The sequence below is a fragment of the Gallinula chloropus genome (assembly GCF_964237585.1).
Source record: "Gallinula chloropus genome assembly, chromosome: 3".
In the NCBI taxonomy this organism is placed as follows: Eukaryota; Metazoa; Chordata; class Aves; order Gruiformes; family Rallidae; genus Gallinula; species Gallinula chloropus.
Window position 1 is genome coordinate 84,494,346 of NC_140087.1, and position 27,552 is coordinate 84,521,897.

General features: G+C 44.3%; 1 protein-coding gene across 2 annotated transcripts in view; it reads right to left on the reverse strand.

The window, feature by feature from the left end:
* Positions 1 to 500: 500 nt before the first annotated feature.
* EML6 (EMAP like 6) overlaps positions 501 to 27,552 on the reverse strand; it is a gene marked incomplete at both ends in the record, with an annotated part of 99,447 nt that continues 72,395 nt past the window's right edge. The window contains 19 exons of one of the 2 annotated variants that reach the window (XM_084261577.1): positions 501 to 525; positions 1,679 to 1,779; positions 2,098 to 2,251; positions 3,090 to 3,193; positions 3,863 to 4,025; positions 4,541 to 4,713; positions 5,764 to 5,952; positions 7,107 to 7,221; positions 7,856 to 8,013; positions 9,307 to 9,515; positions 10,183 to 10,356; positions 10,718 to 10,738; positions 12,001 to 12,099; positions 13,202 to 13,331; positions 14,491 to 14,569; positions 25,339 to 25,465; positions 25,665 to 25,866; positions 25,977 to 26,153; positions 26,711 to 26,799. In XM_084261577.1, the coding sequence (XP_084117703.1) occupies positions 501 to 525; positions 1,679 to 1,779; positions 2,098 to 2,251; positions 3,090 to 3,193; positions 3,863 to 4,025; positions 4,541 to 4,713; positions 5,764 to 5,952; positions 7,107 to 7,221; positions 7,856 to 8,013; positions 9,307 to 9,515; positions 10,183 to 10,356; positions 10,718 to 10,738; positions 12,001 to 12,099; positions 13,202 to 13,331; positions 14,491 to 14,569; positions 25,339 to 25,465; positions 25,665 to 25,866; positions 25,977 to 26,153; positions 26,711 to 26,799 (2,489 nt within the window). The remainder of the gene's footprint in view (positions 526 to 1,678; positions 1,780 to 2,097; positions 2,252 to 3,089; positions 3,194 to 3,862; positions 4,026 to 4,540; positions 4,714 to 5,763; positions 5,953 to 7,106; positions 7,222 to 7,855; positions 8,014 to 9,306; positions 9,516 to 10,182; positions 10,357 to 10,717; positions 10,739 to 12,000; positions 12,100 to 13,201; positions 13,332 to 14,490; positions 14,570 to 25,338; positions 25,466 to 25,664; positions 25,867 to 25,976; positions 26,154 to 26,710; positions 26,800 to 27,552) is intronic. The other variant, XM_084261578.1, reaches the window with a different exon arrangement.

A 27,552-nucleotide genomic window follows, 5' to 3' on the forward strand; every position in this document is an offset into this window, starting at 1 on the left:
GGACTTAAAAAAATGATAGTTTGCTCCTTTGATTACTGAGAGCTGGGGTATGAATGCCAGGAGGCTCTGTAAAAGCTTGCAGTGTGACTCAGTGCACCAAATTTGTTTCAGGTGGGTGTGGTTAAGTAAGTCCCACCAGCTTTCTTGAAATTACGCAAATTGAAGGGCCCATCATGTTCTCCACATGCTCCCTTTTCAGACAGGGGCTGAATAACACAGTATTAGGCAGAAGCAGCTTTGTGAGTGAATTGTTGATTGCTTTGGCCTACCCAGGTGACAAAACGATTCCCTTGCAAACTTCAGCTTCCTTCTCGAGGCTATCGGTCTCTGAACTGTGAGATGGCATTCGCACTCAGTAAGTTCCTATGAGTAATCCGGAAAGGCAGAATCCATGCAGCATTGTATGGACGTTACAGCAGCCAAAGGGGTGGCGGCATCATGGCTGCCCAGCCCGGCACAGTCACTTGGCGGTGGTGGTAACAGTAGTACGACGTCTCCTTTCAAAGACATCGCCACACAAAGACACTGCAAGGATGTTAACAGAGACCATTGTTATTTTTCTGAGTAACACGATGCCAACCTTCAGCACACCACAGTAACACGCACACGGCCATAAATGTAGCTTTACCAGCCACAAGTGGGTAAAGCCAAGTTAAATCCTGGAGTTACATGACAAACCAGCAGCACTTGGACACACTTCCTTTGCTCTGGCGCGTTAAAATACTGGATCTGAGGTGCAGATGTGTTTCAGGGAAGGCCTGGCGGTTAGAAATGCTATTACTTTACTCTGCATAGTTACTCAGTTTTGCAGTCTCTGGCGTGTATGTCTCGTGCTGAGTAAGCAGTTACAAATACCTGGTTCTTGTGTGTGGCGTCTGGACACCTGTGAGAATTTTCCCTTCCATTTCCTACCTTGTTGCTTTTTGGTTTGCCAGTTCCGCCTTTTGCTCTTGAAAGGTCTTTCACACTGGGTGTTTACCTGCATTTAATTGTTGTTCCTCACCTCTCTGCTCCTTGCTGAACTTCACAAGTGTCTTCTGCTCCTACTGGAAACTCAAGCAGCCTTGGGGGGGCAGGGGGAGCAGCGTGTGTGTGTGTGTGTATGTATGTACACACCCATAGACACTGTCTTTTTTTGGGATGGGGGAAACAAACCAGCCCACCACCAACTTCGGGTACCTTGCAAGAAGCCTCTTGTTACTTGACATGTCTTTCTAAATCTGTCCCGTTCAGCCAGAATTCCTGTCCTACCCTTTGCTGGGCTGGAGCTACTCCTCAGTTATTTTTGTGTGACTGACACCCCCACCAGCTGTCTGTGCCTCATCTAACTGCTCTTCAGACACATGAGTGTCTGCCCCACCTTCTTTAGCGACCTCTTGGTGCTCAGGGGCTCCCAGCTCTGTGCCAGCCTCTCTTGGGAGGAAGGTAAGCAGAGGAGCTCCTCCTGGCAGAGGCGGAAACCCATGTGCAGGGCGCTGCACCCAGTAGAGATGACCTTGTGAATGGCACCAGGGCGGCAAGGGAAAGTGGGTGCGAGTGACCGTGCAACAGGGTGATTCCAGGGGTGAGCAAACCAAGCTAAAACTCGTGTATCAGCAGGCTTCCATGAACATAGTGCGGGCAGAGAGAGGCGTTACGTGCTGCTGGGGGGGTTAGCATGTAAAAACAAGCACGTTACCTGCAGTCGTCTCCTCCCGTGCTGATGACGTACTTGTCGTCATGAGAAAAGCGAATGTTGGTGACGTGTGCAGAGTGTCCAAAATACCGCTTGTGTTTGGCCTGGTGGAGAAGGGGACACACTCAGGAACCGGTATGGTACCGTGGCAGCCCCCCACCCCTGTCTTCGAGCCCAGTCATCCCACCTCAGCATCCAGTTCTGGGCCTTGTGTGTTCCCTGGCAGCGGGACAGTGGCTGCCCCGTCACCCGCGAGCTGCTCGCCTGGGGACAGCCCTGCTGTCAAACCTTGCCTCCCACACTCACAGCCAGCACCGGCTGACCCGCTGCCCGTGCCCTTCGGATGCCTTAAAAGCATATGCTGGTGAGCGCAAACATGGGGCAAAGCAAGCTGCTTAGAGTATAAGAAAAGATCCACTTACAAATTTTTCTGTGCATGGGAAATCAAACAGTTTCACCAGACCAAAGTCATCTCCTGTCACTATATTTAGGCCAGCGTGGGTCACACATGCACAATTCACATCTGCTTTATCTGCATTTCGTGGCCAAATTCCAATGACTTCATCTCCAAGAATGCTGTTCCAAAACCAAGTTAAAGAAAAAAGCATTAGACAGTGAGACTCTGATCTCTTCCACAGCACAGGGAGGCAACACAGCCCCTCAATGACACATGTCCACATGTATTTTCCCTCTAAATCCTCACAGAAGTTCTCCAGTGGGGGGATGCTTGTTTGCATATACAGTATTCCTTGGAAGAGCCGTCCCCATTAGTTTGAGTCCCTTTATGAGCCCCCTTTATGATCCTCTCTAATCACCCATGCAGTAACAGCCTGCTCTGCTCCCACAATCTCTCACGACTCCTTGAAACGCGGAGTTTAGGGCAGATGTTTACACTCCTTTGGTGTTGGAGCAAGAAGGGTGGTCAAAGCCTCACAGCACAGCCACAGCTTTGTGACTACGTTGGCTCCTATATAAATCCAAGTCAGTAAAATACATCTTCACAACACCCACAACTTAACCCTCATGCAAGCAGCTCATGTCTCCTTGCCTCCCGTGCTGCTTGTGTAGCTGACGTGTGCCACGGTAGCACCTCCGCCCAGCGTGCTTGTAACAGTGAAGCTTTAAATGGACCAGACCACAGCACTGCGCTGTGGGGAAGGCTGGGACAAAGGGCAACCAGCCACTGTGGATGTGTCTCCAGCAGCCCTCAGTAGTTACTACAGGCACCCACCAGCTGTAAGTGTATTTAACACAAAAAGCATGTAAGATTGAGCCTCAAAGAAGGGGCTGTTGGTGTGCTCGCTCGCTCGTGGTGGTGCCAAACCCTGAAGTACAAGCTGCCCGTGCACTCTGATCCTGGTTGTGTACCACACCTGTCCCCAGCCAGGCAGGGCCTTGTTTCTCAGCTTCTTACCTTGTCCACGTGGCCCAAGTGATCTTTTCTATTAACGCCGGGTCCGTTATTTGTTTTCCTAGAGGTACCTCATGAACTTGACGCCTATAGGCACCCGTTGATACCTGAAAGGAGGCAAGGGGGAAGCTAGTAACTCTGCCATAAATCCATCCTTTTCTTTACCTGTAAGATCCCCAGCAGACTTCTTCTCAACAGGCTTTATTAGGAAAATAAATATCTAGGATAAAATGTGCCTTTTTTCCCTAATGTCATTCTGTGCAGTATGACATAATGTTACCTGAAGGAGGTGTTCATACTGTGTAGCTGACAGGGCTGTTAGTTACATAGGCTTATCTCAGCCCACCGTTACCAAGTCAGAAAACTTCAAGAAGGAAGCCTCACAGAGACACCGAGTCAGCTTCGTGAGCAGCCCCTCCTAGGGAACGTTTTCTACCTTGAGATTGCAATCCACAGTTCCTTTCTCAGTGTTGTACCCCCTTCCCCAGTGTCAGAGACTGGCAACAGCCTTTAGCACCCCAACAGTCTTTTAAGGGGAGTGAGATGTGGCCCTGTGGTCGGCAATGTGTAACCCAGGGGGAAGGCCACAGTGTTCAGAACGAGAGGACTTCCTAAAGGCAGTTGGGAGCTGCCTGGCCTACCTCAGAAGATTTAGGGGCACCTTGAAATTCAGACTAGCTTCAGAAAGCTTCCCACAGCCTTTCTTACCTCCACCTCCTCCTGATACCAGGTGAGTCACGATAAATAGAAATGGTCCAGGCCCAGCCGAGGCTTACCTGAATGTACCTGCTGTCTGCAGAAAAGTCCATCTGTAGGACAAAGCTCACGATGTCTTTGCAGTACCCGATGCGGTTCAGGGTTGTACCCTGAGTGAGATCATAAAAATCTACAGTGTGTTCTTGGGACCCCACTGCAAGGAACCTGTTATCAGGGCTGATCCTAGAGAATGGAACATGGAACAGGGATAGCAGTTACTGCTTTGCACGAGGTTCTTTCACTCCTCAAGTTAATGCAAGAGAACAAATTTCTTTTACTGGAAAACAAGGAAAAAACTTCTCAAAGCAAGGTTGAAATTACTCGCTCAGCCGGGTTGGATGGGGCTTTGGACAACCCGGTCTAGCGAGAGTGTCCCTGTCCATGGCAGGGGGGGCGGCAGTAGGTGATCTTTGAGGTCCCTTCTGACCCAGAGCAGGGGATTCTTAAGTGGCTACAGAATTAATTACAGGGAAACACAGGGTGGTATAAAAAGATAAACAAGCTTTAGATATATGTAAATACAAGCTTTGGGTATTTGTAAAGTCACCAGCCAGCCAGCAAAGGCATTTTGTGATTTCATGCAGGTTTTAACAAGTGCAGAGGTAGAGAAAGTCTGGAAATCGACTTGGAGCTTTATGGGCTCTTTGGTGAGTGAGAGCTGTGTATCCAGAGAGCTTCAACCAAAATTTCTGACATACCTGATATCCTGTATCGCAGATTTCCTGTCTCGCTTCTTGCCCCAAACCTTAAGGCTGTTTACCAGTAAAATAACGAATTCTCCATTCTTCATGCCGATGGCAACCATTTCCCCGTCGGGGCTGTACGCGGCACATCTCGCCGGATGACCCAGATTCACTTTGTTCAGCAGTTTCTGCATTAACAAAAGCAACCAGCTCATTCCTCCCCTGGAGAAAACCACCAGGCAAACAGAAAGCTTCCGAACACAAGGTGGGAGAGTCATTCATTAAAAACAAAGTGTCTGTAGTTTCCTCTAAATATAAATCTGAAATTCCACATTAAAAAAAGTAAAATAAAATAAATCCCCCCCCCCGGGCGTGTTGTGTTGAAACCCAGACGCGGTTCAAACAGGAGCTTCATGTTTGCGTCTATCTCATTGCAGGGTGACCTCAAGTTTTACACCAGAGAAAACGCTGGCAGCAGAAGGGCTGAAAGATCAACTTCCTATTTTGTCTGAAAGGCAATTGTGACAGCTTCTGGTCAGGGCAGGTTTTTCCCAGTTGATTTGCTGTGTGAAAACCTACCAGAATGCTCTTGCGTTTTCACTTCCCCTATTGCATTTAGAATATGTTCCTTGTCCCCATTAAAAGCTGCCCCAGTAGCCCAGGTAACTCCTTTTTGCAAAGGCCGACACAGACTAGCTGGAGCAGAAACCTTTTAGGTGTTTTCTAAACCCCATTTTGTTCATTTGTTCTTTTTTTAAATGGTTGTTGTTCTGCAATTTGACATGGGGGAAACCCCCTGACCTACACACAGCTAACCTGTCCAGCTCTGAAGAAAGGCTGGGACAAGGAGGGAGCCACACTCATCAGTAAGGCAGGCTTATCTCTGGTGCCTGGGTACCAGTGACAGGACAATCTGTGCCACCCAGTCTGTCAGCGTGGAATTAAAACGTTTCCTTAATCCACACCAGCCTGTGCCTTTGGATCCAAATAAGCAACACGTAACAAAAGGCACTGTCAGCACGAGGGCTTTTAAATAACTGCAGCTCTCTGCAAGCTGCTGGCTGGTGGAAAGACGACTACCTTTTCACCTCACCACACAGCAGGGAAAGCACCAGAACAGCACCAAACCCAAAGAAAAACACTCCTCTCTCTATGTGGCCACTCCAAGGTGCAGCATAGCTGGCACACCATGCAGATGGTTGCATGAAACACCTGCTTTTCCATTTAGCAATACTCACTTTGTCAGACAGGTCCCAGATTCTCGCGGTCCCATCGTTACTGGCAGAGATAAATATGTCTTTTGAGGGGTGAGTGGCGAGGCCCCAGATTTCCCCTTCCATGTGACAGTCAATCAACAAGTTTGAAGCAGCATTCTTTTCTCCTACTTCAAGGATTTCTCCATCTTTTGTTCCTACTAAGATTTTCCCCTGTTTGTAGGCCAAAAAAAGAATGAGGGGGGGTTGTCAGAATAGCAGATCACCAAGAGCAGGAAAATGCTGCTGATGCATTGCAGAAGTATCTGTGATAACTCAGCCCCATTTATGCTGCTTGGTCATGCAGCATCCTAACAGCAGCGTAAAACACTGATGCTCTCACACCTCCAGATCCCATCTCACGGTCTGCGACTGCAGAGGTTTTTCATCTTGCTGTTAAGGATTTTAATTCAGGTCAAACCTTTTAGGTGCCAGCTGGCAAAACATCACTCTCATACCTCCAAGGCAACAACAATTTAGGGGTAAAATAATTAAAGCAGGGATTTAGTCTCAGTTTGTCTGTCTAATAGCATCTTGCATCTCCCTCTAGCCACACTGCTATTGTCTAAGCTGCAAAAGCTTTCTCAGCAATACTTGGAAAAGGCATAAATAGACACAGCTTGGAATTGGTCAGTGGGTACTTGGTTAGAAGCACAAACCAACATTCCTCAGTGGTGCTGTCATCAGAGAGCATGTCACATCCATCAGACCTGATGCACAAAAGGAGCCCATCGCATGGAGTGTCAGGTTGGACAGATACCCATCACGTGCAGTAACACTCCGCACCATCGCACACTCCTTTTGCAACACTTACAAGTACAATTCAGACACGTGCAAGAGGGATTTTAGCATCTTAAATTACTCAGTTATTTCTATTGTTTTCCACTTGACCAAAACCCCAGAGTCTATCAGTAAATTCTAAGTGGAAACATGGCTTACTGGTGGCCTAAAAAACCCCAATGAAGAGCTAGAAGCCACTCTGCCTAACTGCAGCACCTAACCCGTGCCTGCATGTCATGGGAAGCAAACCTGGTGAAGCAGATACCTAAGGTCCTTCTGTCATTTCAGAGAAGAAAGGCAGACAGGAAGGTCCTACGCTTCCTTCAAAGGCCTTTCCCTCTCCTTGATGACTAGAGGAGGCACAAAGCATCAGAAATGTGACCCTCACGCTGGTGAGAGTCCATCACTGAGCTCAGGAAGATGAGGAAGGAATGGTCACTGGGAAAGGAGACGCTGCCTCCTCCCATAACTTTACAAAAGTCTCCCACATGCCTCCCACCCAACCTCCACCAGCTCCACGTGCCAAAGTGTAACGTCAGCTCACTTACTTTCCCTCTGCAGACAGAGCGCACACACTCAATGAGCTGGCCTGTCTCAAGCTGAAACGCTCGGCACCGCTTCATCTCCTGATCCCACAGCTTCACAGCTCCCCCTTCTTTAGTGCTGAAAAGAAGCACATTGTGTTACCCAGGTGTCTCCTCCACAGGCTACAACAAATCCCACACATAAATCCCATCAGTGGCCTTCTCATTAAATACCCACACATACGTTGAATCACCTTCTCCTGGACATGAAGACACCTCGCTATTGTGAATGGAAAGTGAGTAACACATTAAATGCTGTCACACTGCAGGGTTTGAACAGTGCTGTGCCTAATTTGTAAGAAACAAATGGCTCTCTTGTCACTTCACCTCAAATCTCCAAGAGAACTTTGGCTAACAGGTTACTACTAATTGCAGCATCTCCACGGGGAGAGATTGTCTGCCATTTGACAGAATTAAGAAATTAAGAGAAACACCCTCCTGCCAGGCCTGCAGGAGCTCAGGCAACAAGGAGCTTATACAGGTGTCCATATCAACTGCTAATTCGAGGTGCCATATGTCCTCGTGACCCTCACGTGCCCTACTCCTTTGTCCTTTACCTCCTAAGGCACCTGGGCAGGCTATGTGAGAGTCAGATTGAAACAGCTGCAGCATAGACAGCTTGTACCTCCGAGAAGCATCGCAGGTGCTGGGGCACTGGGTACACACAAAACACTGCATGGGACACAAAGGCTTTAGGAAGCTGTGTGTCTTACGGTCTCTCCTTCCCTCCGGTAACTATGAGTCCATCTCGCAGAGTCGTGTACATTGTAAACACCGGCCCCATGTGAGCTTTGGCTACGAGTCGGATCAGAAAATGGTCCTTCCAGACGTAGACATCTCCGTTTATGGCACCGGTAAATGTAAGGTTGTTCTGCAACAGACAGCAATGACCTCTGACGTAATAAATACCTTCACAGTACTTCAAGTTCAGCTTGAATTAAAATGCTTTTAGCTACTGAATTTCCTGAGAAAAGTCATTTATGTAACAAATGTAGGAATTAAACCTGGCTGCATCCCAAGAACGAGTTTCCTGACTGCACTCTAATGGTGTCTCTTTGGGACAGTATAAACAACATGGGTCTGGGCGCAGTGCACGTTCACCTCCCACACCCCACCTCAGGATCTTCCAGACACCCGAGTTTCTGTTGCTCTGCCTGTGCCACCCCTCATCTCCTGCTGGGGAGATGGATGGCGGGTTACCCCTACTGCATGGTAAGTGACTGCATTTTGAGTATGTGTCAGTGAGAATCTCAGTACAGCTGACTAGCGAGCAGTACTTCAACATGTGGGAAATAAATCCAGTAAACTTAACAGTGGAAGTAACTCATCTGATACCTACTCCAGGTGCCAGAGTAACGGCGTTAATTTCTCAGAAAAGGCACGAACTGGTCAGAGGCTGGGGACTCCCCAAGGATAACGCCATCAGAGTAGAAAGCAGTGTTTAGGTATTAAGCAATTTTTGACAATAATGTAATTTCTTTGGGCACAGGAATGAGGATTTGGGAACCTTTGCACATTAGTACCAATGTGATAATTAGGATAATTAGGAGCAAGGAGTTTCTCTGAATCAGGGATGTGTACCAGCTATACTCAGCCTTTGCCAAAGTAAATTGTGGGGTTTCTGGACAGAGGAGAAGCCATTTCAGACCTCAGTCTCACAGTAACACCGCCTTCCCACTGTTAGCAGGCACTGCTCTCCTTAGCTAGGAAGTCCAAAGCACAGCACTGCGGTTCCTTCACAGTCATACTGGAGCGTATTCTACACTGTCACCCTCTGCGGGATCACCAGCATATCACACCAAATACCATCACTGGCAAGAAGGGATGCAGAGCCCACACACGGAAAAACAGCAATATGTTTTCCTAAGTTAACCACTGGCGTGCTAAAGACCCAGCGAAGCAAACACACAAATGCCATGGCAGCTGGCACTGTAGGTATGCACAAACATCAACAAAAACGTTCACCAACAGAACCCCAACCCTGCTCAGAAAACTCCCACAAGGCTCTAGAAGCCCACGAGTTTCAAATACAAGTTTACTAACGAGCAAGGGCCCGGTGGCCATGTGCCGTCCCCACCGCGCTGCATTTCCACACAGCAAATTCACACTTCCACTTTTAATAAAAAGGAATGATAAAATTCTGTAGCAAGTAATTTGAACTCACTGCTCCGAAGGCAACAGAAAGCATGGTTTGCATTTTGGCATCTTCCATGGAACCAATGACTCCTTTCTTATAAAGCAAAGCACTGCCAGCTAACGTCCAGAACTTCATGTGTTTTACCCCAACAGACACAAACTGAGTGTCTGAATCTGGGCGGAACTCAACCACGAATATCCTCTCCAGGTGTCCTCCCCTGCTAGCAACTTTAGCCCCTGTTTTAATTAGGAAAGGATAAAAATAAAGTTATGTACCTGTGAAATTAAGCTCTGATACGTTTTATAAAATAAACTGACCTGGCATTGGATTAGAGATCTGCATCTCAGGCACTGAAAGCTAAGCAAATCCCAACATCAGACACTAACATCTGGTTATTCCATCACACCCAACAGATTTAGAAATGCAGATTTCTTTCTTTGTAGCGTGCTTTGTCTCCTGGCTCAGTGAAACCACCAAACCTCTGTATCTCATCAAGGAGTTACCATGTGGGGAAACGCACAGGGAAGCATCTAATGGGCTGAGACACATCTCTCCCCTCTGCTGCTTCCTAGGATGGCAGTTCTTTTCTGGAAATGACTTCCCATAGGCCTGAGTTGTGGGATTTAAAGTTCAAGCGTTTTAGAAAGAAAGCACTTTAAAACACTTCCCTTAATTTCACAGAATTTCATATAAACCAGCATTTTTCCTTAACTTTTATTTATCATAGAAGTTTCCAACCTATTTTCTTATTAGCATTTGCTACTGCCTGTAGCTCGCTGTGCGACTCCAGGAGCCCCAATACTCAGCATGTGAGTACAGCTCTATCCCAGAGACTCGAAAGCAGAAACAAGTAATCGCTCGTGGTTCTCCTAGGCTGAAGGGACACGACTTTCCCAGAGTTACCTTCTTGCCACCTCCACACTGTGATAGTATGTTCTGGATCAACTCCCACTGACACCAGAAGCTTGCCGGTTGCACTGAAGTTAACATAGTTGACCCCTTTGGTATGGAAGCAACGCAGCATTGAGATTGTTTGCTTACTCATAGCATCCCATATATGAATTGTGGGAGTCGTACCTATGTGGAAAAAGATTATCCAAAGAGAATTAATTCAGCATCAGGAAAGCTTCAACACAAAAAGCAAAAGAAAAAAAGGCATTTTTCAAGAACATTTAACCTAAACAGACACTGATAAGCTGCAGGGTTTTGGTTTGGTTTAAAATTAACGCAACAGCTTGCAAAACACAGGTGGGATCATTGTATTTCATGAAGTAAGACAAGTTCTAAAAGAACAACAGGACATTTGTGAGGAGCCTCATGCAAAAGAAACTGTCTGTAGATGTTTCACTTGTATCCGCGATTCGCACAGATACAACGAGGCAACATGGAACTTTTACAGAACTCTGCTGACTAAAATTCACAAAGGAATCAACCTTACCTGGGAATTCTGTCATATCACCTGCGTGGTGAGAGCAATGGCAAATGAGGAAGCACCAAGGGAAAACAATAGGTGAAATAAGTCATGTTTCTAATGCTGAAGTGCCAGCATCAGCACCAGAGGGAAAAGGAAAAAAAATCAAATATTTGAAAATGGATATGGATTAAATCAATAAAACAAAGAAGCAGGAATATTGTTGAACTTTTTTGGGTATATTGGGTTTTATACGCAAATATCGCAACAATATTTAGTACTTTTGAGGTTTAAAAAAAATGGTGTTTGAAAGCAGTGCTAGAGACATGCAGCTTCTTTAGATCATTAAATCCAGAAGTGAACTGAACCTGTAGCCACACCAAATACCAACCCCACTCAGAAACACTGATTTCATGGGCTCTTACTGCCAGCGCAGCGAAGGGGCCTTCGGCAGTCACCTTTTCCCTGTCACGCGACTCGGATTTTGACTGGAGCTCTGACAAGAGGTACAGAGCTTTGTGGTTCCTCGGCATTGAAACAGCAATGACAGCTCTCAGACCAGGTGGTAAAGACGGTCTGTCAAGGCGTTCACCTACTACCACTTTCTGCCCCCTGCTAAGTTACTTATTACAGGAGTTACGGGCCCGAGTCTCCTTCCGGAGGGACACGGATTAGAACCACACCGCTCTTCCTCATGAACTCCGGTGTTAGGCTGCCAGGAGCGAAAGGCCAGAGATCCTTCTCAAGGGACAAGCGGTCCTGCGTGTCCCATGCAACGGTCACTCCTGCAAAAGGAACTCGGGAATCTAACGGGACCGCATGCAAGTCAGAAACACATCAATACATCTGGTGCCACAGCCGGCCCCTGCCACGTGTCGTAACTTGGGTGGAGATTTCTCTCTCTCTCCTTTTCCACAGACCTTCTGTACTTCTGCATGGGAAACTTTTGTTACTGTGTTTTTGCAAATGAGCACTTTACTGCTAAATGGTTCCTTGGATACACGAAGCAAAGAGGGAATTCTACACATCCTACCATTACAGGTAAGGAGATAATTTAGTGCAGTTTATCAAAATTTACTTTCTGAAATATGATTATGCTATGGTTAAGTCTAAAATCTCACAATTGGAGATGCAATTAGAATTGTATGAACACCTTGAAGCTTGATTACCTCTTTAAAAATCAAAGGCAAAAATAGAGAACAGTAACACCAGCATGCTCTGGAGTAAAGTTCCTACGCAGAAAAGCCCAAAATAAATCAGTGCCCCTGACAATTTTTGAGAGAAACTTTGTTATATGGAGGATCACCTACCGATCTGGCTGGTAGCCACAATATTTTTATACTTCGGGTGCTGATTCACAGTTAGGCAGAGAATGTCATCAGTATGCTCCAGGTAGAAACTCTGACTACCTAATAAAATTCAAACATGTTTTTATCCACAACAGTATCAAAGAAAGAACTGCCGCTGATTACAAGCAGCTCATAGCTATGCTCGCACTGCACTCTCCGGGGGGCAAATGGGGGTAGGGTCAACTAAACACGCTATGAACAGAACCATTAATGCTGATATATATATTTTAAAAAGCGATATTTGGTAAACTAGCTTTGTCCAGGGAACCAGGAGTCAGCCCAAGAATCAGCCTCCAGCCTCCTGCAACTGCAAGAAAAAGTAGCACTGGCGAAGGCAGGGCCCAGGTTTCCCAGTGCATCAAAGTCGTCAGAGGGAAGCAAATCAGAGAGCAAAGCCGTGGGAAGTCTGTGCTTTGCAACATCCTCTCCCAGGTGAAAGGCCCCAAAGAACAGACAGATGGGACTGTGCTTCCCAGCTCCCTGGACAGAGGCCGTGCTAGGACCAGAATCCCCAGAGGTCACCAGGCACAGCAGCTTTTCTGCCAAGTGCACCACTGGGACCGTTTGGTTCCCTGTGGGACCAAGAGGGAATAAAATAAAGCTAGAATTCCTGCAGTTCCTATCTCTGTTTCTTGAGACACAGGAAGAATGAGGAGACATTGGTGCTACAGCTTAGGGCCAGACAAAGTTTTGGCATTTTTCCTCCTCTTACTGTAAAGGCAGGGAACATTTCTACTCCTTCCAATAAGCAGCCTGCTCACCCTGTATCGCAACAGAACGCACTGTTCCCTGGAGTATGACTTTGCTAAAACAACTCCCAATGAAACAACAGATGTTGCTGCTCCTAGTATTTTCAGGGTACTAGTCACTGCATAATACAGGCTGTTTTCCCAGAGAACCATTCCTGTGCCTTCAGTGTGGATTTTAGCAAGGCACAATGGCAGAAACAGAGCGGGTTTTTATCACTCAGTATCTCATTCCAGCTCAAAGGAGCTGGATGGCTCTCTGGGATGTCCTGAACAATCTGATATATTTCTCATTATTTATCAAGACATAAACCATGAGAAAGTTACAGGAACGTTACAAAGTTAAGACCTTCCATCAGAAATATTTGACTTGTGTGGCATTTTTTATCTCAAAACTTTGTTTCAAGTTGAATTACCAGTAGAAAGGTTTTGAACTATTCCTGCTGCGGCCGTGTGGAAAATAATATCAGCACCATCATTTAGGTAATGAAGGTTGTTGCGACAATCAAATCCTCTGTATCCAAAAACATGGTCTAGAGCCAGCTCCTGGTCAAGAAAAACAAAACCAAAAGAAAAATAAGAGTGAAATGAAAGAAGCAGTAAGGAGAGCACAGAGTTTGGGTCACACAGGTAAATTCTAAAGTAATTAGTAAGCTACAAATATCTTGTAGAAGCAAAAGAATAATGAAACAATCGTTAAGCAATTCTCCCTGTTCTGCTAATTTATCAATGCATGACACTTGCTGACTATTTGCAATGCTTTACTAGGCCAACTAAGGCAACACACTTGTTATTTCCTTAATAATTCTGCCAACTGTGTCTTGTTTCTGTAGATTTCCATGCCAAATACATGCAACTTACAAAAAAGGGCTATTTTCATTAATCCTCTCATCACAGTTCAATAGCTGTGTAGGGTATCAGGTATTTGCAAGTATCTTTAAGAAAAACAAACAAACAAACAAAAGAACCAAAAACTCCAACTACCAAATCTGAACAGACCAATTTCTGTCCTTAAAGTCCTTATAAGAACAAAGGCATGCTATAAGTAATGACAATTAAAACATGAATCAGAGGGGTAATTTCAGCCCACAATTCGCAATTGCCAAGAAAGTTTCCTCCAGAAAAAGCTGCTTTTATAGCCCTGAAGACAGACTTAATGACTGTCCCAAGCACCAGGACAGCTTGCTTTGAACCTGCTGAATGGCACCGCGAGGCCAAGCAATTGCTGCCAACTGTCCACCCAGGGCCCGGATAGCCCATGTTCAGCATACTACACAGAAACTCCAAAAAAAATCAACTGGGGGCCCTACAGCTTTGGGAAAAACCAAAGTGAACAAGCAAATTTTGTCATTCAAAGTCACATGGCTTGTTGGCAGTGAGACTGGTGTTTCTGACCGTCTTTCCTTGGGGTTACGTAGGGTGTGGTGGCTCTGCTGTGGATGCACAGGCACCTCTGCTCTACCTGCCCACCAAATCAAGAGACCAATTTTGGCTTTGGAGAGACCTGTTCTTACAGGTAAACTTTAACACCCTAAATCTCAGGTCCTTGCTGGCAGAGGCAGTGGTGGTGTTTGCCACCAGGGCGGAAAGCACTTTCTAGACATTGCCTTCTCCCTATATGCAACTTCAGCTGCCCTCAAATTAGGGCTGAATTTCCCTCAGCAAGCATTACTTCCAAAGCAAATGAAAAAGCACTAAGCCTGACCTCAACCAGCTTCTTTTTTTTGTTGATATTGTTCTTTTGCAGTTTTTCAGGTTGAGGAGCCGCTCTGCTAACTGGTGGCCTGAAACAAACATCAAAAGGAGACGACAATCAAGGTGTTGGAAAGCAAACCAAGCCCACAGTGGGAGTTTTGTATGCGAACAGCCATGGGAGCTCAATGCCTAGCTTCTTTCTAGAGCTGCACAACAAGCAGGCCGAAGTCACGTGCATGTGGATGGAAAGAGCAGGAAGAGCACTGGTGTAGTTTTGTGGGTGAGCAGGAGATCAGACCACCACACAGCAATTTTGTGTTTGTAAATCACAGTGATTTGAAACTACGGGAAAATACTTGAATACTAAATGACAGTAAATCATTGCTTTTAGAAACAATACAAAGATTTTCCACAGCTGGCAGCTGACCCTCTGCCAGCCTTCCTTCTTCTGAGAAACTCCATCATGAAACCTTAACAAGACTTTAATAAAGTCTTCTCAATATTAGAGATAAAATTATTACAATTTAAAGGGGGCAGGTCATTCAACCATGTAAACTTAACAGAGACTAAAGCCAGTAATGCATTTTTATGTAATTCCAGTTGCTAAAAGTAGCCAAAAAGATAGATGTACAACACAGACTGAAACAAAATTAGGCTTCTGCAGATGGACTTTTAAAGTCAGACAACCTTCACAGCTACTTTTTTACTTGATCCTGCCAAGAAAAAAACCTCCAAAAACCCCAAAGAAGAGGCACAAACCGAGGAGGAGGAGAAGAGGGATCTCAGCCTCCAGAAGTTCGTGACCTTACACAATCAAATGCCCATGGCACAGGCTCCACTTTAGATGACCATTGTGTTAATTTAGGTGTAATGATTCTCCCTTTCTGTTAACAGCAATTCCCGAGGGCTAATTCAAACCCTGTCTGCAGCAGAACATTGCACCGGATTACTGGATAAATTAGCCCATGGAAGGCTGGCCCAGATTCTTTAGCACGTTTGATCATCTACTTCAGAAACAGATCTGGCCAGGAGGTTAGGGCGGAAGTGGGGATGGCCCAAGAACCAAGCCAGGTGGCATGGTTAAATGCTTGCTCCAAAACATCACTTGATGGCTGCTGTTAATAACCAAAACACAATCCACTGCATGCCTTTAGACTTCACCTGCAGATTATGGAGAGGGGGTAAAAGCACAGCGGAGTTCTGAAAGTGAAAACAAAATACCTGGCCTCAGGTTTCTAACAAACACTTGAATTTGGAAGGCATTTCCATGGTTTAAGATTTCAAAAAGGTGCAAACTTGATACATGTTATATACATGGTGAAAAGAAGATTGTTCTTGTCCTTATTCTGCAACTACCATGAATTTGTGTTCTGCAAAAGCCACCCGCATAAGCGAGAAATCCCCGTGTTTAGAGGGAGCTGCTTTTTTTGGGAACTGTGCTTTGTAAAGGCCACAATCGACAAAATGCATAGCTGGCGCTTACTGCCACACAGCTCCAGGGTGCTCACTGCAGGAGGAAGCAGCGTGAAAGTCTGAGCTGTATAAAAGACAGAGGGAAGCTGGGAGTAAACAAGCTAACCCACTTCTCAAGCAAGCAAAGCAAACCAGGCTCAGCAAAGCGCGTTAGCAGGCAATCTTGTGACATTAAAAGAGAAAAAGTGTTACCTTGATCCCCTTGTAAGCAGCAAACAAAGCCAAGTAAGAAACTTAATACAGTTTAGGTGTACTTCTGACCACTTTACTCATGCACAAGCATTTTTAGAGTTGATCAGTCATTCCTCTGTGGCACAACACATGCTATTCAAGCTTGCCAGCAAGTACTAAAACAGAAATTAAAGAGTGCACCAGTCTAGAAATTTAGAATGGTCCTACCCTGGCATCCCTGGGTATACCCTGAAGTAAAGGGCCTACAGGACAGAGGGAGAAAAAGGAAGCTACATCCATGCTTCCTGCACACTTGATACTGAAGGAAAATGTGATTCCACGATTATTTGCAGGTGCCTGGCAGGGATGGAAGCTGGGAGAAACGTATCAGTCTCACAAGCACAATGGAATCTTGTTCCCGATCCTGGTTCGGCCTGCAGCTCCGCCGGGCAATTGTTCAGTGCTAGGCCAGCTTACTGACGGGACAGCCTGTACATTTTTGTGCACAGGGAAACAAGCACCTTTATTTTCCCTGAAAGCGGTCAATCGAGTCACGTTACGTAACGGCAGTGGTAATTGGAGCGAATAGCGGCGCAGTCGCCTGTGAAGGGGTGGAAGAAATGGTTGCAAAACTTAATTCTCTCATAAACTAAAATCGTTATGTGATGCTAGAGCTGCGAAAGCCATCGCTGCCCAGCTTCACTATGGGCTCTGACTCGGTGCTTATGCAAATCATGACTCATTTTCTCATATGCTTCCTGCTCTTTTTTCTGTTTTAGCATAGTTTTACAGTGGAACACTTTTACATTTCTTTACCTAGGAATATCAGTTAACATTTATGACAGGAGCAAGCCAAAATTTTTTACGAAAGCAAGAGAACACTACCACTATGACACAATTGATAATCACTAGGTTGTAAGCGTGAGGTTTAATTTGGAAACATACACAGAGACACATATACTTGTTATATATATATATATATCTATTCACAGTACACACAAACACAAATGCTGTGTGTGTTCATATATACATGTACATGTATATATACACACGTGTGCATTCATTGCCTCGTCATCATCTTCAAACGATCAGAAAGCAGCGATGTTGTTTAGTTTTTAACAAGCCTGGGGTAACACCTCACTTATTTCAATAGGTAAGATGGCAGTGTCCAGACAAGAAGTTTGTGCCGCAGCAAATCACACGTATTTACCCCTTCCGACCTATGCAACCTACACGGCACATTCACAGCCATCTGCTTTCTCTGTGCTGCGTGTTGGTCGTACTTACTTGACAATTCCCTGCCTCCAAAGGAAAGCAAGTTAAAACATAATACAAGCATTAACGGTTTCTTTCTCCAGCAATTTAAAATCAACGTGCTTATATTACGTTACAGGAGGAATGAGTTCCAGGAAAGGTAACGACACAGTCAGACATCGGAGGGCTTTCAGCTCTCTGGATACTGCGAGCACAGCAAACAACATTTCCGTCGCTGATTATCCTGAGGATACACTCACACAAGTCAGGGGTCTGAACAGACAGAATCTCACCCGCTGCCTTCATGGGTCGTAATGCAAACGTGAAACAGCACAAGTGGCAATTCCTCCCCTTTCCTATCAGAAATGGCTGAGGAGTGGAAAAAGGAGCCTCAATTGCAGGTGGGGCAACCAGGCAGCACTAGGACAGACCAACACCACCATGGACAGAGCGAGAGCTGGGCAGGGGCAAGAGGCAGTGGGGGTTTGGAAGACGAGGGCACCCTGAGGAAAAGGAGAGATGTGAACTTAGAGAACAGGGTCAAAGTGGGTGTGGGAGGAATTAGATCCATTTCAGTGGAAAATAAAGGGAGACACAGTAGCCCAAAGTTTGTTATGATTAATGCTATGGGATGGGGATACCCAGCACATAACTGCCCTCTGATGAGACAGTCTGCATCAGTAATAAACTGGCAAGAACACAAACTGTTCCAAGGCCAACGGGAACAGACATCGATCTTCACAAACAACTCTGTGTGAAAGCAACAAACATTGAGGTTTGGAGCAGGGACAGATGGACAAAGCTGTCCTACACTGAGAAGGTACCGGGCTCGGCCCAGCAGGGAAGGGTAGAGGAGAAGCTGAAGAGAGCCCAAAAGGGAGACTAAGGTGTGCTTCAGGTGGCTGCTAACTGAAGAGGGAACATGTCACAAAAATAAACGTGAGCAGGACTGCTCCCAAGAAGGGAAATCCAGGCTCAAAGAGAGGTAAGATGATCCACTACTGGTAGGTTTCTTTACCCAAGTGAATGAAGAATCCAGGATTTAAAAAAATATACTGTTCCTTTCAGGAAAAAAAGCAAAAGCAGCTTTTAAAAGTACATTTCCACTAGTTGACAGGAGGGGGACTCCCAAGTGCCGTAAAACTGCTGCAAAACCAGAGCTTTAAGAGGTGATTAAAAGATTTTGTGAATTCTAAACCCGTGGATCTTCACATCTCACCATACATGAGCGTTTTACATACAACTTCTCCTGCTCTTCCTTCATGTTGGATAACACACAAATAGTATTAATATGAAAGTCTCCTGCTCCCTACAACAGTGGGTCAAAGCAAAGCCAAGAGAAAACTAGAGAGAAACCTCAATTGCAATCTCAATTAGTTTTTAACACCATAGCACCGAGAACCCCTTCACATGGTTACAGTATTTGTGATTTCACATGTATGCTGATGCACTCTTTAAAAAAAAAAAAAAAAAAAGGAATTGCAGGACATATGGGGCAAGAGCATTTCTGTGTTCTGTAAGGGCAGCTGGGCCAACGCATTCACATGTCATTCTAGTTCAGTCTCCAAATGCAAAACAAGCAGAAAAGCAGATTAATAGGGAGGATAATCAGTTCTGAATGAAATCTGAAGGCCTTTAACAAGTTTGTCATTCTAAAGATCTTGAAAAGCTGTTAAACTATAAAACCTGTTATAAACAGGCTGGCTGCGTCCCACGGGGATCTGTCATAAAAATACACTGGGCAGACAGGCTGGAGGCTAGATCCCTTGGCCCCTTTGCCAAAACCAGCTACATGGACCTCGCTGTAACACATCTTCGGCAAATCCTACATGTCTGTCTTCAAGCTAAAAAGTTTTGAACACCTCAGGTAATGAGATTCCAGGAGAACTCTCTCCATACACTACCAAGGCACCAGAATCGACTCAATTTTGGCATATTCTGGAAAGTCTCTTTCTGTCCTTTGGCTTCTCTCAGGGTTTCAGAGAGGTGGAGTCTCTTCCCTTTGCTTTGTTATTCCTTACATATAGTCTAACATGTTTTGAAGTTGTAAAAATAGCCAAGCAATTGTATTTGAAGAACTTTGGGGCTGGAGGTAAAACCTAACTGGCAGATAAAATAGGGTCCTTCCCCAGCATAACAAAAACGTGTCAGAAACAAAGCTTTTTTGATCTTTCCTGGACTACAACCTACCCAGCAACCCTCAAAAAGAGCTGAATATTTCACATGAACCTCAGTGCTGAGAGTGCTGGAGTTCAGAGAGAAATACTGGTAACGTGTTGTGTATTGTGACAGGATTGGCATCCCTCAATTCCACACCAAGAGTCATCAGAATGAAAAATAGCTTTGGGCCAGCTTTGTGCTGACCTGCGGGAGAAGTGAGATTGACTCTGAGTTCAGTAGGTTGCCGGGGACTGTAAAAACACCAGTCACAATGTGTTCAAACCCTGGGGACAACCACAATGAGACCAGCATGCTGCCAAATACATTTAGGATGTATTAACTTGACACAATGCTGTTGAGAAAGTCCAAGTGAATACTCCGAAGGATGCTCAAACGACAGATTTTGGCTGAAATAAGCCCAAAGTTATTTCCCCCCACTGCAGAGACAGACTCTCAGGACATGTTCCTCCAGACACGCTTTGAACAGTCCCCACCTACGCACCAACACAACACAGATTCACATTCAAAGCTTTACACTGCACCAAAGGGTGCACGTAAAAGTGCATGAACGAGTTTTGTAACCGTATGTCAGACAATTCAGCTTGCAGTACCAAGGTTTGCACTCGTCGCTTGTGGGGGCTCTTTTGAAAGCTTACGTATTTCAGCCCATGGTGTTTTAAAGAAATGGATAAGAATAGCATTTGAAGAGAAGAAATCCAACTTCTCAACCTCGACTTTTTGTCTTTCTCAGAACACACGGTTACAAAGGATGCATAACAACACGAGAACAGGCTCTGAGAGGGGGAACTCACGAGAGCAAGACAAGCCAGTAGATGTTAAGAAAACAGAAAACTAGACAAACATGCTAATGCTTTTTGTTTTCTCCGCATTCAACCTGCTTTAAAGGGGTTTCCATCACCAGGTATATTACAAGGGCTTTCAGTTTACGTAGAGTCATGCAAATCAAACTACATGAAAGCTGCAAACATAGGATACACGTTAGCAGTTAGTAGAATGCAAAATGCAAATATATCTTTGCCTTTCATATTAGTAATGTAAATAGTCTTCACGCAAGCTTGATTTAGTTCTTATCATAGAAACTCTTTGCCAGTTAAAACGGTCCCAGTTCAAGAGTTAGCCCTTTTCTGAAAGGAAGCTCGACTCCTGTGTAACACATGGCATAGCTTACAATTGTCCTGGATTGCCTGGGACAGTCCCACCAGTGACCAAGTGGTCCCGCGGTGTGGGAGCACTGCTCTTGGAGCTCCCACAGCGCGAGACTGCTCCTGCAGCGCCTCTCGTTGGCACCCCACTTCTGTATCGTACAGGCAGAGCGAAGAGGGTGCCAATCAGAGGCGCAGAAAAGGAGAGAAAAATAAGGGTGGGTGGGGAGGATGGGAGGACAGACATGGAAAGGGAGAAGAAAAAGAAAAACAAGAAGGTTGGAGAGAGGAGAGAGAAACAACAATCAATTAATTATCTTCACCAATGAATAAAACCACAAGATACTTAAAAACTATTTGTCAGCCTCATCTCTCCTGTCCTTTTTCCATCCCAAAGCTGTAACTGCCAACAGAGACAGTAAATTGCTGGTCTCCCACAAAAATACCAGGCCATGGTGTATTTCAAATCCTGCAAGTAAAAATCTATCATGTAACTTGTGTGTTCCTCCGAGATATTTGCTGAACCATCGTAATTTCCATCACAGAAACGAATGAGGTAGGAAAAGTATGTTGGATAAATGGGTTTGATTATTGCCAAGTTTGTCATATCTAAGTTATTTTGCACTTCATAATAATCACATTTCTCTGCCCAGTTTGCTTAGGTGCCCAATACTGTGGAGATCTGGAGAAGACCAGTGTAATTCAGATTTCCTTTTCATCTCACTGGGTTGTGCTGAGTACAAAGCAGATGCTGGGTTGTAACACAGGATGCCCAAGTCCCAGTTATCCTGTATTGAGTGGTACATCAAATCTGTCCTCCTACTCTCTCTCTGCCAGGATGGGGGAGAGAAAGGGCAAGAATTGCTGGCTCCTCCCTTTGACAAAAGGCAGGAGAGTCTTTGCACTGATTTAGGGAGGTCATTTGTGAAATGCTGACACTTTTCCAGAAGAGTGGTGGTTGTTGCAAAGCTTTCTCCTCACAGCCCAGCCCTGCCAGTCTAGGCTCTCAACTACATACTCCCGATCTTCTCACAGTTCCTGAGATCAAACTCCTCCTGAACTGAACAACTTGTTACTTCTAGAGCGATCGGGCTCTTTGAGTTTGTCCTACAAGCTGTTCTAGCAAACACAAATGTTAAACAGATGGAAATGCCACTGTAATAAAGAAGAAATTAAACTCGCTGTCTTCTTGAACCAGAACTGCCTCCTAGATGTCACACGGTACCTTCAAACCATATTTGTATCATATAAGCAGGGAAATAACTTTTTAAGCAACAATTCATCTTCTGAGTATTAGAATTTAAAGAAAGAAAAAAAAATCACAGTCGGCCTGAAGTCCTTGTCCCTGAGAAGCAGGTCAGAGCAGCAGCCCCAGCAATTCCTCTCTTCTACTTGAGCTGGAAGCTTGTTTTCCTCTTTTTTTTTTCCTTCTTTTCTTAATTTAACCTTAGTTCATTTAATTCTGGATTTCTAGCCACTACACCTCTGAATAAGTCACAGTTTTTCCTCTCTCAGACATACAGTGACACATTTCGTGCCCTCATTGCAGTGGACCAGCAGATTCTCAGGTCTCACGATTAGCTCACTGCTAACCTCTTAAATGGCTTTCCAGCTTAGAACATCATGTTCCAAGTTTACACAGTATGGAACCCATCTCAGAGCAGTCACGGTACGCACATCCCATGAGATGAGCAATCCATCATACAGCCATATGGCACAGAGAGGAAAGATTTGGATTCAGAATACTTTCTTCAATCTTCCCCCTCAGAAGACTACCAGGTTCTGCCACGTACCTTTCCAAAAGAGAATGGAACAATGTCCTCTGGGTTCCCTTCTTCACATCTGAAGGGACTGGGAGAGGCTACAGAAAACTGAAAGCTTTGTGAACTGGCTTCAATATTACTTGTCACCATCTCAGCCCTCTGCACAGAGGTCCTGACGACCTGTCGATTTAGAACTTCAGTCTTCCTCAACACTGACAGTTGAATACTTATAATTTTGTCTGGCTTGATCAACTGTCATTTCAGACCCTCATAGGTGCAAAGTAAAAAGTCAGCCCACTGTTTTGAGGAAGCTTTTAGAATATAGTCAGACAAATCCTTCATTAGCTGTTACATTTTTCTGTATTCTCAGAAGAAAATAAAGCCTGTCACAGCTATAAAGCTCGCTTCATAATTCAGATGCCTCGTGAGAGAAGTCAGCTTCACCTTGAATCGCTCGTAATTGGGAGTGTCAAGGTTCTGCATAAATTGTGCACAGAGTGGCATGACACTGGCCAAAAGTCACTGACAAGCGCAGGAGCCAACATCTTAATCTCATCTTCCCGCATCCAAACCCCAGTACCTGTCACAGCTAAAGAGCCTATCCTTTAGAAACAGTCCCAGGAACTGCAGTTTCACTTATGTTTCACCGTCACATTTCTGCTTCTAATTGTTTGCCTATAAATTCTGGTAACTTAAATTAATTTGATAAAGGAACTGAATATATCTTTGTATATGCTGCATATGAAAATATGGGATCTGGTGACAAATTTATCAGAACAAAAATGCCCAAAGATGTGATTATATTGAGGAAGCTGTGATCGAAAGAGGACAGACAAGACCCATGAGGAATAGTTGTGACTCTTCAGCAGATGTGACAGAAAGGACAGGCACGAGGGTTTCTTTCTAAGCTATTTGACAGTGAAGTACAAAACTGTTGGTTACACAGAGTAAGAAAAGAAAAATATATGGAGAGTGTTCAAACATTCCTTTTTGCTCTCTTCACTCTAGAAGTTGTTAAGGAATAGATTATTACTTTAGGTGGGCTACGGCATGCTGTTTTCATGTATGGGCATTATGAGGAGTCACTGTGGCGATTTTCACTCCTGGACTGAAAATACTGCTGAAAAGCTCCAGAAGAGATCAGTGCTTATGCTCATATTGTTGGCAATTCACCAGTACAAAACAATTATAATCCCAGTTTAATCAGTCAATTAAACTCTCTCTATGGTGAGTAGAGCAAGTACCCTGCATCATCAAAGCAGAATAAAGCAGCTGGAAGGTACAGGGGTTTCTGGCGTGAAACATCTGGCCACAGTACCGTTGGCACTTGCTATTTCACGTGTCAGCAGTATTCATCCAAACCAGAACAAATGTTCTTCCTTTTTTAATTCACTCCCAAAACATTCACGTTTACTAGCTAATACATGATGCCTTTCTATAGGAAACTGGAGGAGCAAAGACTCATATGAGTAGATGAGAACATAAAAGACATATCCTTAAAGGAAGGGGGGAAGGAATGGTTGTGGTCCAACATTTTATTGAAGAAACCACCACCACAAAAATCACTAATCCTGCTGCTACAAGCTTTTGTTAAAATGTTGTGGTGGAAAGAACATAAAAGGGGTGCAACAGTTTTCTTCTCGTCTTTCGCACCCAACATTTGCTCTCCAACTCAAATATCAAGTGCAAAATTATTAATTATTCCTTTCTGGCTACAACATTCAGCACTGCATTCTTTGCAAGCTTTACATACACAAACTGGTTTACTTCTCAGAGGTCTGTGTTACTAACTCCATTTTGTATCTTGCAGGCCAGGACACCAAGGAGATTTAAAGCCAAAAATCTTGAAAAATTGCCACTAATTTTCAGTAGTCAAGTAAAAGAGCCTTAGACCTTAATCTGCTCCATGTGTTACACATCTGTTCCAAGAACTGGTCAATGACCCATGCCTGCAGCTGTGAGCATGCAGGTTTTCTGCAAATTCAGCCTTCCATCTCCCAGCTACCAGCAGGAAGTGAGTACACAGACTTAGGGGCTGCTGTAAAAATACTCTGACGGCCAACCATCACCAGGAAGATCTGTGACAGGAGCAGCAAGAAGGCAGCTCCCCACGGGCTCCAGAGCACTCTCTCTCCCCATCCCTGCCTCTCACTACTCACAGCCCTTATCGTTTGCAGCACTGGCCACAGGGATCCTACAGCGAGCAGCACTTACTGCTGCACCTGGATTCCCAGAGAGCAGGATCACTGTGGGAAGAACAGTAAGCCATCCCACCACTCCAACTGTCAGCGGGTAAGCTGAGGGGAAACAGCTAAGCTTAAATTCTTTCTGTGGGCTAACTCACCCACTGCCCTAGGTCTGCGTTTCACTGGACCTCATCCTCCACCTTAGCTCTTACCTCTTATTTACTGTCCTCTGCGCTGCCGTTCTCCTTCCAGCTTAAGTTTCAGAGTAAGGACAACACATACCTTGTGAAATTTCAGCTTTCACAGTAACAACCGGACACAATTAGAAGCAACTGACAATCTTTCAATAAAGCATCACCAAAAGCTTTAGCTATGAAGTATGTACAAGCTCACCCTATCGTCAACACCCTGTTGCAGACATATGCACACCTACACGTACTAATTAGGAAAGAATATAACCACTTAAGGGAACAGCAGAAGAGGACACAAGGCTCACAGGTGGTTTACTTACATACACATATTTTTCTCCATCGCATTAACATGCTGTACCCTGTGAACACTGTTTTAAATGTTATCCTGTCAATTTTAAAAATCCTGTCTTATTTCTAAGGACTAATTTTAGTCGTGTGAAAAGAAATTCAGAAGAATGCGATGTACATTTGGCACTGAATGCCTTTGTGTGACATACCTCTCTTCTACTGAAACCTCCTTCAGCTGTTGATGTGGTTTTGTCCCTTCCATTTCTCGGATGCTTACTGCATAGATCTTAGTGGTATAGTCAATTGCTTTTTCTCTCGCAACATCACTATCATAACCTTAGAAAAATAAAAGATAAAATAAAACAAACTAACCCTGTTTCAATGTGGAAGAGTAGAAAACAAGATGATCTGCACCAACAAATCCTACACCAAGCTCTCCCTACGCAGTACCACATGAAAGTTTCTGGCCCACTTCAAACTATCGGGGTAACAAAGACTTGTAAATTAAAGATTAGTTTTATACAATCCTTTTTACCTCCATCTTCTTCTGCATCTGTGTCTGATTCTTCACTATCAACCAGCTTACTCTCCTGAATCCCCAAAAATTCTCTGGTCCAGATCATCAAAGCTGTGTCAGCACCACCTACAGTCAGCAGCACAGAATCATTGTGCAACCACCGAACATTGGTTACCTGTGCGCTGTGACCCACATACTTCTTGAATTTTGCGTGTTGGCCCTGTAGCACAAAGAATTGTTGTGTTAGCAGTCTGACACGTCATGAACTGCTGCTTCCTTAATTCCTTTGCTTGCAGAGTTTCTACTCACAGAAATAAATGTGCTTATTACCTTCACTGGATATGAAAAAAGCTTCACAAAACCAAAATCATCTCCTGTAGCTAAGAGTGTTCCATCTTTTGTCAGACTAGCTGCATTTACAACGGTGACATCGCTGTGCATGGGCCAAATTCCTTCACAGGTAGGACCAAGAACACAGGTCCAGGTGTCCCACTCAATCTTCTCTATCTGCAAGCAAAATTTCCCCAAAAGAAGTCGTCTTAATGAATACCAAGCACGCACTGTTTTTATGCGTATGTTTTCTATGTTTGATTTTAACTTAATTATTTAGTCATTTTAGAAAGGATTTGCTGTTTCCAGATAGTTAACACAAATTCCACATCTTCATCCTAAGTCTTAAAACTTTAAATATTTCTGTCTTCCCAAGGTAGAGCACAATTCAGGTACAAATCTCAAAGATTGCCTGAGATGCTAAACATCAGCAATTTTTAGAAGGATTGTGTGTCATCACAAATAGTCAGGATCCCTTAAAAAGGGGGATTATAGGACATGACTGCTGTTAAACAAACCAAAAGGAATTTAGAGATACAAACAGAAACTTGCAAGTTCTACCATTTACAAATGCTAGGAAAGACACTATATGGAATGAATAAATAAATCTAATTCTAGCCACTGTAAATATAGTATTTTAAAAGGAAAATATAGCATTTGAAGCAAAATATGGTAATTCTCAACTGTCAAAAAATAACTTTCACAGTAAAAAATCCAGGAAGCATATTTCATACCTCAGCAATTCTTATAATATGCCTTTTCCCCCTTGGTGCTTCAAAAAATAGCTGTTCTTTGGCACCAGAATTGACTTGCAATAACTTTCCTGGATAAGAAATAAGAGTTTATTGTGAGTATTATGAACTTTCTTTCGACTGAATGAAAAGATCTCTTGGGCAAGCTAAGAAATCATCATCCAGAGAGTCATCCATAACAAAAGTAAAATCACTCTCATAAGAAACCAAAACTCCTGATTCACTGCAAGAGTAGTTATTTTAAATAGCGTCCAACATCCTTAAAAAAACACCATCATGTAGCAAATCACTTTCTCTTGATCCAAAATATTTCATTTTCATCATCACTATAATAGAAGCTAAACCAAAAATGGGTGTGTATATTATTGCTTTTCAAACAACTTTGCAAGACGGCTTCGCCACTAGTTAAAACTACTGGAAGCTCCCGACTAATTTGCACTGCCTAACTGGCACCCAGTCCCACCACACACCAAACTGGCCTCGAATATGTTTACCATACCCTTAGAAATACTGGGATAGAGCAAGGACAATCTTGCAGTCGACAGTATATTAGCTAGTATTTACGCATGAAGTGGCCAAAAATACTTTCAAATTCAGTTTTAAGATATTTCTGATAAAAGAAAATTGAAGGAATTTTCTGATTTGTTCCACTCACAACAACTATACAAATTTTGTCAGGGTTTATTATCTTAAAGGCCGTTCTACAATATGAAAACTGTCTGACTGCGGGGGAAAGCACTCCTTTTCTGCAAAGCACTGGATTGAGTTATCTACTGATGGGAAGTAGCGCAGCTTCAATGCTGCTGTAGATTGTCTGGGTGTCC